Source organism: Mobula hypostoma, chromosome 3 (assembly GCF_963921235.1).
Source record: "Mobula hypostoma chromosome 3, sMobHyp1.1, whole genome shotgun sequence".
Classification (NCBI taxonomy): Eukaryota; Metazoa; Chordata; class Chondrichthyes; order Myliobatiformes; family Myliobatidae; genus Mobula; species Mobula hypostoma.
In genome coordinates this window covers 10,342,089-10,355,471 of record NC_086099.1, presented here as the reverse complement: position 1 = coordinate 10,355,471, position 13,383 = coordinate 10,342,089, and the positions used below count along the sequence as shown (strand labels likewise).

General features: G+C 44.8%; 1 protein-coding gene across 3 annotated transcripts in view; it reads right to left on the bottom strand.

Annotated features, from left to right (window-relative positions):
• rab27b (RAB27B, member RAS oncogene family) overlaps nucleotides 1-7,966 on the bottom strand; it is a 196,042-nt gene extending 188,076 nt beyond the window's left edge. The window contains exon 1 of one of the 3 annotated variants that reach the window (XM_063042637.1): nucleotides 7,519-7,966. Coding sequence is in view for 1 of the 3 variants with exons in the window: in XM_063042634.1 (XP_062898704.1) it covers nucleotides 1,850-1,857 (8 nt within the window). In the remaining 2 variants the exon portion in view is untranslated. Of the gene's footprint in view, nucleotides 1-1,849; nucleotides 1,869-7,474 lie in introns of those variants that run through there. The other 2 variants (XM_063042635.1, XM_063042634.1) reach the window with 2 other exon arrangements.
• Between the last annotated feature and the right edge of the window lie 5,417 nt (nucleotides 7,967-13,383).

The window sequence follows — 13,383 nt, the reverse complement described above, 5'->3', positions numbered from 1 at the left end:
CAACAGTTTTGTACACAACATATCTGTGAAAGATTATAATAGGTTAATCAGGCAGTTACTTGAAAAATGTGCTTTGGTTTTAAACTGGAAGAGAGTTAAATGAGCTTCAGAAAAGTTGCAAGCATTCAGCTTTTGTGAGACTAAAGAACCAGAATCTACTCAGATTTCATTCAAGTTATTGCATGAACTTCAAGTGGGAGACAAAAAGTTACTTGTAAAAGTAGATGCAAAGACCAAAGCTCAGCTGGATGAATGGAGACCAAAACAAAGGAGCCAATAGAGATACGAAAAAAAAGAGGATTCATCAGATAGTGTTGTGGATGCTGAAACCAAGAGGAGAGATCAGTTTGTAAAAGGAGCAATAGAAGGATTAATAAGAGAATACTCCTGTGAGTTAAATGCACCTTCCCAAGATCAAGATGCATAAACTAGGACAAGAAAAGAAGAAGAAAGTTGTCCAGAGCTGTCAAAACCACTTCCTGCTGTCTCAGAGTCAACTCCTTCAACTACCCCGGTGGAGATCCCAAAACCTGGGATTGTATTTACAGCCACAAGTCTCCGCTGCCAGGCACAGTGACGCCCTTTTTCAGGAAAGATACCATCCCACAAGAGTAAGAAAGCATCCCTGGCAATTAAATCTTTAGGCCTGAATAGGACAATTTAAAAATTGACTATGCTGTGGGATGTCTGCATATATTAGTTTTTTTATATCGTATATTGCGTATATAGTTGAATGCATTCTCTTTTGAGTTGGAGTTTATAGCTAGGCATAGCGGAGGCTTGTATTCAGTAATATTTGAGCAATATTGTAAATATATTGCTTGATTAAGCATTCTTGCTTATTTAAATAATTCATTACAGGTTATATATAAAAATATGTGAATTGCATATGTCATAATGTTACCATATGATAAAGAACAAAGTTAAATTCACATCTCTCGGCTGTCTTTGTCACGATGTGCACTTGAACAAAACTGTGGAGAAAAGACAAACTCCCATGTGCAGACGGCAACCAGGGATGACTTGTAAGACTTCCAACAAAACATTGGTGGCTTGGCAGAGTGAGAACTCTAGATGTAACATTGCCAAAGCTAGGACCCCGCAATAAGTGCTAATTGGGTATCCAATCTTTTAAAATATCACAGAATGCAGAAGACCCATTCCAGTCAAAATAAACCAAACAAGATAAAACAGAAATTATCAGCGATTCACGACTCTCGTTAAAACAGCAATTAAGCAATGCAGATGCTCTAGAAACCTCATTGCCCAATACGCTCTAGCTCCCCATACAGGCCCAAAGAGCTCATTACAGCTGGAGAGCTCATTACCCTCTTCTTTTCCTTTGAATTAGTTTTAAAGTTTTGGAGTTACAAAACATAACAGATTACATGTAGACTGCATTTCCTTCATCAACGTTCCTGAAAACCTCCTCAAATAACTCTATTGATTGGTTAGACACAACCTACTACACACAAAGACATGTTGATTATCCCTCATCAGCATGTCTTTCCAAATGTTTATATATATGGTCCCTTAGAATACCATCCAATAACTTAGCCACTACTGACGTCAGGCTCACCAACCTATAATTCCCTGGTTTATTCCTAGAGCCTTTTTTAAAATATGGAACAACATTAGCCATTCTCCAATTCTCCGCACCTCACCCTTGGTTAAAGACATTCTAAATATCTCAGCCAGGGCCCATGCAGTTTCTACACTAGTCACCCACGAGGTCTGAGAGAACGCCTTGTCAGGCCCTGGATGTTTATCTGCCCTCCTTTACAACAAGGCACATAAATGATCATAGAATATAGAACAGTTCATCACAGACATCTCTGAGGAGTGTCACCTTATCATGGTGGAGAGACTTGTGAGTTCCTGAGATCCCAAGAATGATGCCTCCTGGATCTTAGCTCCTGGCAGGGTCATCCATGGGATAAGGTCAAGGAGGAGCTTTGACCAGTGGCCAATCCAGACATCAGAAGTTTGGAGAGGAGGAGACTTCAATCTGGTTCACAGCCCGAGGATAATAGGCAAGAGCAGCATAATAGAGCTTTGACCAGTGGCCAATCGGCGTTTGGGATTAATTAGTAAGATCAAATTAAAGGAAGGCTGGACCATCGTCCGAGTGGACATAGTCAGGGTGGTGGTATTAAGGCTTTAGCTCCTCAAAGCTTCAGCAAAGAGAGATTTGACTCAGAGAAAGCAAAAGAAAGAAAAGCCCGTGTTTTTTTCCTTCTCTTCTTTCTATCCGCTCAGCTAGGTAGAGGTGCCAGGGAGGATAGCTGAATGCTCCTCGTGCAGGATCTGTGAAAGCAGGGAGAGCTGCAGTGTCCCTGACCACTACAAATGCAAGAAGTGCATCCGGCTGCAGCTTCTAACAAACTGCGTTAAGGAGTTGGAGCTGGAACTGGATGAACTCCGGAGGCTGGGGGGGGCGCGGCTGTTGTGTGATAGATAGGATATATAGAGAGGTAGTTACACCCAAGGTGCAGGACACAGGAAACTGGGTGACAGTCAGGAAGGGGAAAGGGGTTACGGAGCCAGTGCGGAGTGCCCCTGTGTACATCCCCCTCAACAACAGGTACCTCATTTTGGATACTGTCGAGGTGGATGACCTTACAGAGGAAAGTCACAGTAGTCGGGTCTCTGGCACTGAGTCTGCCTCTGTGACTCAGAAAGGGAAGGAGAAGAAGAGGTGCACTGTGGTGACAGGGGATTCATTAGTAAGGGGAAATGGACAGGTCAGGCAAGAATGGGATTCCTGGATGGTATGTTGCCTCCCAGGTGCCAGGGTCCGGATTATCTCGGATCAAGTTCTTAGCATTCTTCAGTGGGAGGGTGAACAGCCAGAAGTTGTGGTCCATGTAGGTACCAATGACATGGGTAGGATGAGTGATGAAGTTCTGCATAAGTAATTCAGGGAGGTAGGTGCTAAGTTAAAGGGCAGGACCTGCAGGGTTGTGATCTCAGGCTTGATGCCCATGCCACGTGCCAGTGAGACCGGAGCTAGGAAGGTTACACAGTTTAATACGTGGCTAAGGAGGGCAGAAGATTTTTTTGGAGCATTGGGCACTCTTCTGTGGAAGGTGGGACGTGTACAGAAGGGACGGCTTGTAGCTGAACTGGAGGGGGACTAATATCCTTGTGGGAAGGTTTGTTAATGCTGCATAGTGGGGTTTAAACTAGAGTTGCAGGGGGATGAGAACCAGAGTCCCAGAACAGTTAGTGGAGCGGTTGTGGAGACAAATGTTGGCAAGACGTCAGACAAAGTTAGGGTTCAAAAGGCTGAGAATAGTGTGACAAAGTGGAAAAAGGTGAATACAGGACTGAAAGTATTGCATCTTAATGTGAGCAGTACATAAAATAAGATAGATGAACTTGTAGCACATATTTCCAAATAGACAGGTATGATGTTGTAGCCATCACTGAATCATGGCTGAAAGAAGATTACAGCTGGGAACTTAATGTCCAAGGAATCACGAAAGTACAGCCAGGGAGGCAGAATGGGTGGTGTTGCTCTGTTGGAAAAGAATGAAATCAAATCATGAGAAAGAGGTGACATAGGGCTGGTAGGTGTTGAATCATTGTGGACACAGCTAAGGAACTGCAAAGGTAAAAGACCCTGATGGGAGTTGTATACAGACACTCAAACAGTAGTAAGGATGTGGCCTACAAATTACAACAGGAGATAGAAAATGCATGCCAAAAGGGAAATGTTAGAACTGGTGTGAGGGATTTCAATATGCAGATAGGTTGGGAAAATCAGGTTGGTGCTGGATTACAGGATGGGGAATTTCTAGCGTGCCTACAAGATGGCATTTTAGAACAGGTCACGGTTGAGCGCACTAGAGGATCAGCAATTCAGATTTGGGTGTTGTGCAATGAACCACAATTAATTACAGAGCTAAAGGTAAACGAACCTTAGGGGCAAGTGCCTACTCCTGCACCTATTTTCTATGTTTCTATATATAATACGATCAAATTCACCCTGAAATTTGAGAAGGAGAAGCTAAAGTTAGATGTATTAGTATTACAGTGGAGTAAAGGGCATTACAGAGTCATGAGAGAGGAGTTGGTCAGAATAGATGGGAAAAGGACACTGGTGGGGATGACGGCAGAGCAGCAATGGCAGAAATTTCTGGAAGCAATTCAGAAGACAGAATATATACATCCCAAAGATGAAGTATTCTAAAGACAAGATTACACAACCATGGCTAACAAGAGAAATCAAAACCAACATAAACGCCAAAGAGAGCATATAATACAGTAAAGATTACCGGGAAGTTAAGAAATTGGGAAGCTCTTAAAATCCAACACAAGGCAAGTGAAAAAATCATTAAGAAGGTAAAGATGGAATATGAAAGTAAGCTAACCAATAATATTAAAGAGGATACCAAAAGTTTCTTCACATACATAAAGTGTAAAACAGAGGTGAGAGTGGACGTCAGAGTGCTGGAAAACGATGCTGGAGAGGTAGTATTGGGGGACAATGAAATAGTGGATAAACCGAGTAAGTATTTTGCATCAGTCTTCACTGTGAAAGACATTAGTAGTATGGTGGAAGTTCCAGGTGTCAAGGGGCATGAAGTGTGGGGATACCATTACTAGAGAGAAGGTTCTTGGGAAACTGAAAGGTCTGAAGGTAGGTAAGTCACCTGGACCAGATGGTGTACACGCCAGAGTTCCGAAAGAGGTGGCTGAAGAGATTGAGGAGGCATTAGTATTAATCTTTCAAGAAGCACTAGATTCTTGAATGGTTCCGGAAGACTGGAAAATTGCAAAAGTCACTCCACTCTTCAAGAAGGGAGAGAGGCAGAAGAAAGGAAACTGCAGGCCAGTTAGTCTGACCTCAGTGGTTGTGAAGATGTTAGAGTGGATTGTTAAAGCTGAGGTCTCAGGGTACTGGGAGGCACAGGACAAAATAGGCCATAGTCAGCATGGTTTCCTCAAGGAAAATCTTGTCTGACAGATCTGTTAGAATTTTTTGAGGAAATAACAAGCAGGATAGATAAAGGAGAATTGATTGATGTTGGTACTTGGATTTTCAAGAAGGCCTTTGACAAGGTGCCACGTGAGGCTGCTTAACAAGCTATGAGCCCATGGTATTACAGGAAGGATTTTAGCATGGATAAAGCAGTGACTGATTGGCAGGAGGCAAAGAATGGGAATAAAGGGAACCTTTTCTGACTGTCTGCCTGTGACTAGTGGTGCTCTGGGGTCAGTGTTGGGACCGATTATTTTTATGTTATATGTCAATGATTTGGATGATGGAATTGATGGCTTTGTTACAAAGTTTACAGGCAATCTGAAGAGAGGTGGACGGGCAAGTAGTTTTGCAGAAGTAGAGGCTACAGAAAGACTTAGACAGATTAGGCGGATGGGCAAAGAAATGGCAGATGGAATACTGCGTTGGAAAATGTATGGTTATGCACTTTGGTGGAAGAAATGAAAGGATTAACTATTTTCAAAAAAATACAAAAAACTGAGGTGCAAAGGAACTTGGGAGTCCTTGTACAGGATTCCCTAATGGTTAACTTGCAGGTTGTGTCTGCGGTGAGGAAGGCAAATGCAATGTTAATATTAATTTCAAGAGGACTAGGATATAAAAGCAAGGATGTAATGTTGAAACTTTATAAAGCACTGGTGAGGCCTCACTTGGAGCAGTGTGAGCAGTTTTGGTCCCTTATTTTTGAAAGGATCTTCTGAAACTGGAGAGGGTTCAAAGGAGGTTCATGAAAATAATTCCAGGATTGAATGGTTTGTCATATGAAGAGTGTTGATGGCTTTGGGCCTATATTCACTAGAATACAGAAGAATGAGGAGTGACCTAATTGAAACCTATCGAATGGTGAAAGGCCTTGATAGAGTGGATGTGGAGATGATGTTTCCTATGGTGGGAGAGCCTAAGACCAAAGGGCACAGCCTCAGAATAGAGGGGCATCTTTTTAGAACAGAGTTAAGGAGGAATTTCTTTAGCCAGAGGGTGGTGAATCTGCGGAATTCTTTGCCACAGGCAGCTGTGGAGGCCAGGTCTTTATGTATATTTATGGTAGAGTTTAATAGATTCTTGATTGGTCAGGGCTTGAAGGGATAGAGGGAGAAGGCAGGAGATTGGGGCTGAGAGGAAAATTGGATCAGCCACGATGAAATGGCAGAGCAGACTCGATGGGCCAAATGGCCTAAGCTTGCCCCTACATTTTCTGGTCTTATGGATGTTCCAGACAAAGAGCAATACAACCGAGGTTTCAATGTGGAGGTAGAGGAAGATGATAACACATCAGAATGACAGTGAATGCAGAGGAAAGTCTGCAGGCAGTGAATGGTCCCCAAACGGTCAAGGCCTGTGCATCCTCCCCACGTTAAACAAAGCCACACACGTGCGTTCACCATTAAGTGCAACCCCTTAGGAGAACATCGCACTTGACTCAAGTGATCGCACTATTCGTACTACATCACAGTAAGGCCCTTCGGCCCTAATTTTTGTGCTGGCCCATTAACCTACTCCAAGATCAATCTAACCTATCTCTCTCATATAGCACTCAATTTTTCTGTCACCCATGTGCCTGTCTGAGAGTCTCTAGCTCCGCTGCTGGTAGCACATTCCACGCACCCGCCACTCTGTGTGTAAAAAAATACCTCTGACATCCCCTATACTTTCCTTCAATCATCTCTTCCTATTAACTATTTCTGCCCTGGAGGAATAAATCTCTACTTGCCCACTCTTATCATCTGTACACTTCTATCAAGTCTCCTCTCATGCTTCCGCGCCTAAGGGAAAAAAAACCTTAGCGTTCTCAACCTATCCGATAAGACACGCTCCGTAAACCAGGCAGCATCCTGGTACATCTCCTCTGCGCCCTCTCTGAAGCTTCCACATCCTTCCTATAATGAGGCGACCAGAACAGAAGACGATTGATTCACGTGTGGTCTTAACTAGAGATACATCAGCTCGCAGTTTTCATCTCTGTCGTTAACGTTTTTGAACCCGGGTGACTGGCGTCTCTCTCACGAGGGTTTGCCGTTTTAAATCACATCCGCAACATTGAGGGTTTTTTTTTAACTAGTTTTGGGGACCTCACCAACGGTGCCTTCTGTCTGGTCTCCTACACCAGGCACATGCAACATTGACAAGTGACAAGCCAGGTACTAAAGCTTCGAGATACGAGAGGAATGGTTAGACTAACTTCAGAAAGGCTGACTCCTGGAGTAGATTGGTGTCCAACACTTCACAAAACACAAAGCACAATAGAATTCTTCTCCAGTGGGGCTGAGTGTTCAAGAAAATCAGGTTAACGTAATAAAATCTAAAACGGATACTCCTTTGGGTCTCTAATAAACCTCAATGTTCCTGATAGGTATACACACCATAACTTGTTCTACAAAGAAATGCAAATGATCGCGTTGCAAATAGCTTGAAATAAAAGCGATATTAAAAACCCAAAAGCACACACCGTGAAGAAAAAAAAATTACCGATATTCACGGCTGATGGATCCTTAGATAATAAATATTCGCACCATTCCTCTGCCTGTCTTCAGCGCTGATGTCAACAAATACATGGCACGGTTTGCATTCAGTTTTTGTACCGGCAGTCGGAGAGAGAGAGAGAGAGAGAGAGAGAGATGGAGGAGGGAGAGAGGGAGGGAAAGGGAGAGAGGGAGGGAAAGGGAGAGAGAGGAGACGTAGGAGGAGAGGGAAGAGAAGAGGGATGGAGGAGGGGAGGGAGGAGAGGTAGATGGACAGAGAGAGAGATTGGGAAGAGAGGGGGATGGGGAGGAGGGGGAGAGGGAGCAGGGGTAGAGAGAGCAGAGGTAGAGAGGGAGAGGGAGAGAAAGGAGAGAGAGAGAGAGAGATAGAAGAGAGGTGTGTGTGTGTGTGTGTGTGTGTGTGAGAGAGAGAGAGAGAGAGAGCGAGAGAGAGACTCCTCGCCAAATCGATCGATTTAGCAGCAGAGAAGACAAACACAACACGGATGGAAGGGGGCGCCTATTTCCTCCTGCTCTCGGTGATAACCCAGCGTCCAGCACTGCTCACAAAGCCCTGCAGCCTGGCGACGGAGCACACTTGCGACCCCCAGGTCCTAACGCTGATACTGTTAGGCGCAAAAGCAACGACAACACTCTCCCTTGCCTCCTATCGCAGTATCGTTCTGCAACAATGGAGCAATTTGGAAACACTGGTTTCGTGCGAAGCGCCGTGGGTTTAATTGGTAACTTGGTTCATTATTGTCACATGCACCCGAATACAGTGAAATCATCATCAGGGATCCCCACCACCCAGGCGATGCTCTTTTCTCACTGCTGCCGTCAGAAAGGAGGTACAGGAGTCTCAGGACCCACTCCACCAGGTTCAGGAAGATTTATCACCCCTCAAGCATCAGGCTCTTGAACCAGACAGGATAACTTCATTCCATTTCACCCTCCCAGACACTGAACTGTTTCCAGACCTATTTAATGACTTTTCATCTCATGTTCTCAATATTTATTATTTATTTATTTATCTCTCCTCTCCCTTTTTTTATTCTCTTTGTATTTGGCAATTTGTTGTCTTTTGCACATTGGTTGTTTGTCCGTCCTGTTTAGTACAATTTTTCATAGATTCTATTGCGTTCCTTTGTATTTACTGTGAACTTTGAAAAATTTAGTTTTGCATGCCACCCACACCGATCATTTTATCACATCACGATATCCAGATGCAATGTTTAAGAGAAGTTTGGGTGAGTACATGATGGAAGTGATCTGGAGGGCTATGGTCCAGGTACGGGCCAACAGGACCAGGCAGATTAACAGTTCGGCATTGGATTGGGCCAAAAGGCCTGTTTCTGGGCTGCAGTACTTCATGATTATCACAGCATTGAGGTACAAGGGAGAATAACAGGATGCAGAATAGTGTTACGGAGTCAGACAATATGGCGCAAGACTACGACGAGGCAGACCGTGGGATCAGGAATCCATGTAATTGTACTGAAGGACCGTTCTCTGTCTGCCCCACTGCCTCAGCCTCAAACAGCGGCTATTCACTTCCTTCCACAGGTGCTGAATTCCTCCTGCATTTTGTGTGTGTTGCTCAGAAATAGAAAATAGACTGGCTCTGTGAGGCAAGGAGTAGATAGTCATCCTCTTGCTGTATGTATTAAACGTGTAATTAGTAACTAATGCAACTTTTAGACTCCTCTTCAGATTCCAGAAGAGAATTTCAATGTCTGTGCTTTGCAGCATCATGTGATGAGCTCAAAAAATGAGTCTATTTGTCTCCAGTCTAAATGTTTTCACAGGCCCTTTGACCCACGATATTGTGCTGACCTTTTAACCTATTGTAAGGCCCATCTAACACTTCACTCCCACATAGCCTTCATATTTTTCTCTCATTCATGTTTATATCTGGGAGTCTCTAAAATGCTGATGTATTCTCTCCACTACCAACCCAGTAGGGCTTTCCACCACTCTCTGTGTGTAAACAACTTGCCCCTGACACCCCCCACTCTCCAGCACCACCCCCGACAGTGCTTTCCACTACGCTTTGTGTAAACAACCTACCTGTGACACCCCCAACTCTCCCTCATCACTCCCGGCAGCACTTTACATCACTCTCGGTATAAACAACCTACCTCTGATATCCCCGCCTATACTTTCCTCCAATTGCTTTTTAATTACCATCATCATCATTAAGTGCCGTGTCATAAGACATAGGTGATCATGCTCTTTCCATGACCATGATCGTTCATGTCAAAGTTTTCTTCAGAAGGGGTTTGACATTGCCTTCTGCTGGGCAATATCATAAACCCAGCCATTATCAATACTCTTTAGAAATTGTTTGCCTGGTGTCAGTAGTCACATAACCAGGACTTGTGATATGCACCAGCTGCTCATCCTTTTTGTTTACTTTAGTCAGAGGGTGGTAAATCTGTGGAATTTGTTGCCGCGAGCGGCTGTGGAGGCCAAGTCACTGCATGCATTTAAGCCAGAGGTAGATAGGTTCTTGATTAGCTAGGGCATCAAAGGGTGTGGGGTGAAGGCAGGGGAGTGGTGATGGCTGGAAGAATTGGATCAGCCCATGTTTGAATGGTGGAGCAGACTCGATGGGCCGAATGGCCGACTTCTGCTCCTGTATCTTATGGTCTTATGATCATCCACCACTTGCTCCCAAGGCTTCATATGACCCTGAGTGGGGCTAAGCAGGTGTTATACCTTGTCCAAGGGTGACTTGCAGGCTAGCAGAGGGAAGGAGCGCCTTACACGTCCTTAGGTAGAGATGTATCTCCATCCCGCCACAAAATTTAAAATAAGATCCCCTCGTATGTTTACTCAGAGAACAAAGAGTTTCCCCAACAGATCCATTCTTTTGTGAGCTTTGGCTCCCAGCCCAGACCCTCTCCTTTCTGTTTACCTTTGACCCTTGAACTCGACTCTTTATGTCAGTAACCTTTTTTTGATTAAAATTTGTTACACGTGCATTGAAACACCAAAATATAGGGTGAAGTACATCAGTTTGCATCAACGACAAACACAGTCCAAGGATGTGCTGGGGGCAGCCCATCAGTGTCACCATGCTTCTGGCAGCAACATAGCTTTCCAACCCACTGCTTTCTAACCCTAACACGCAATTAACCTCAGCTAAAATTCTGAACTGGTGCATTAACTTTCAAAGATAGGAGGTGACATTATTCGACCCACAATATTGTGCTGACCTTTTAAGCTCCTCTGTGATCAATCTAATCCTTCCCACCCACATAGCCCTCCATTATTCTTTCAGCTATGTCCCTTTCTAAGAGCCTCTTAAATGTCTCCAATGTATCTCCCTCTAATACCACCCCTGGCAGCATGTTCCACGCACCCACCATCTCTCTGTGATAATCTTACCTCTGACATCCCCTTTATACTTTCTTCCGATCACCTTAAAATTGTGCCCCCTCATGTTAACCATTTCTACCCTGGGAAAATCACTAGCCGTCTACTTGATCTGTGCTTCTTATCATCTTGTACACTTTTATTAAGTCACCACCCATCCTGAGCAGCATGCACAAAATGCTAGAGGAACTCAGCAGAGTCAGTCAGAGGGGAATAAACAATCTTCCTTCACTTAATAGGAGAAATCTCCAACTTGCTCAACGTGAAACATCAACAGTTCCTTTCCTCCTACTGATGAGGCTTAACACATTAAGTTCCTCCAGCAGATTATAGAACATAGAACATAGAATAGTACAGCACAGTACAGGCCCTTTGGCCCACAATGTTGTGCCGACCCTCAAACCCTGCCTCCCATATAACCCCCCACCTTAAATTCCTCCATATACCTGTCTAGTAGTCTCTTAAACTTCACTAGTGTATCTGCCTCCACCACTGACTCAGGCAGTGCATTCCACACACAAACCACTCTCTGAGTAAAAAACCTTCCTCTAATATCCCCCTTGAACTTCCCACCCCTTACCTTAAAGCCATGTCCTCTTGTATTGAGCAGTGGTGCCCTGGGGAAGAGGAACTGGCTATCTACTCTATCTATTCCATTAATATCTTGTATACCTCTATCATGTCTCTTCTCATCCTCCTTCTCTCCAAAGAGTAAAGCCCTAGCTCGCTTAATCTCTGATCATAATGCATACTCTCTAAACCAGGCAGCATCCTGGTAAATCTCCTCTGTACCCTTTCCAATGCTTCCACATCTTTCCTATAGTGAGGCGCCCAGAACTGAACACAGTACTCCAAGTGTGGCCTAACCAGAATTTTATAGAGCCGCATCATTACCTCACGACTCTTAAACTCTATCCCTCGACTTATGAAAGCTAACACCCCATAAGCTTTCTTAAATACCCTATCTACCTGTGAGGCAACTGTCAGGGATCTGTGGACATGTACCCCCAGATCCCTCTGCTCCTCCACACTACCAAGTATCCTGCCATTTACTTTGCACTCTGCCTTGGAGTTTGTCCTTCCAAAGTGTACCACCTCACACTTCTCCAGGTTGAACTCCATCTGCCACTTCTCAGCCCACTTCTGCATCCTATCAATGTCTCTTTGCAATCTTCAACAATCCTCTACACTATCCACAACACCACCAACCTTTGTGTTGTCTGCAATCTTGCCAACCCACCCTTCCACCCCCACATCCAGGTAGTTAACAAAAATCACGAAAAGTAGAGGTCTCAGAACTGATCCTTGTGGGACATGACTAGTATCCAAGCTCTCAGTTCATCCCCTTTGTTCCTGATGCTTCTTGCATTGAAATACACACACTTTAGCCCTTCTTCCTCACTACCTTTATGCCCTTTATTCTGCTTCTCTTTCCTCAAAGCCTCTCTATATGTTAGATCTGGATTTACTCCATGCACTTCTTTCACTGCTCTATCGCTCTGGGTCCCATCCCCCTCGCAAATTAGGTTAAACCCTCCCGAACCATGCTAGCAAACCTACTTGCTAGGATATTGCTCCCCCTCGAGTTCAGGGCCAACCCATCCATTCTGTACAGGTCCCACCATCCCCACAAGAGATCCCAATGATCCAAAAATCTAAAACTCTGCCCCCTGCACCAACTTGTCAGCCACGCATTCAGCTGCGATCTCCTCCAATTCTTACCATCACTATCACGTAGCACTGGCAGCAATCCTGAGAACGCCACCCTTGAGGTCCTGTTCTTCAGCCTTCTGCCTAGTTCCCAAAACTCACACTTCAGGACTTCATCCCTCTTCCTGCCTATGTCATTGGTACCAACATGTATCATGACTTCTGGTTGCTTTCCCTCTCATAACAGGATGTCGTGTACCTGGTCAGAGACATCCCGGACCCTGGCACCCAGCAGGCAACAAACCATGGGGGTGTCCTTCTCACGTCCACCAAATCTCCTGTCTGCTCCCCTGACTATAGAGTCTGCAATGATGACAGCTCTCCTCTTCTCCGTTCCACCCTTCTGCACCACAGGGTCAGACTCAGTGACAGAGGCCCTGCCACCGTGGCTCACACCTGGCCGGTCGTCCCCGCCAACTGTATCCAGGATGGTAAACTTATTATTCAGGGGAATGGCTACAGGGGTGCTCTGCACTACCTGTCTGCTCACCTTCGTTTTCCCCCCTCTGACCGTCACCCAACGACCTGCTTCCAGCAGCCTAGATGTGACTACCTCCCTGTAGCTCTCATCTATGACTGCCTCATTCTCCCTTATGGGTTGAGGGTCATCCAGCTGCTGCTCCAGATTCCTTCCACGGTCTTCCAGATCACCCAGCCGTATGCACTTCTGGCAGATGTGACTCTGTGGGAGAGGGGAGTTCCCCCAAGCCTGCCACATCTCACATGAGAGGCACATGTGTGGAATGTCCAGTGATAAGCATGCTGCATGACGTTAAAATTCAAAGTTCAAAGTAAATTTATTATCAAAGAGCATGTATGTCTCCA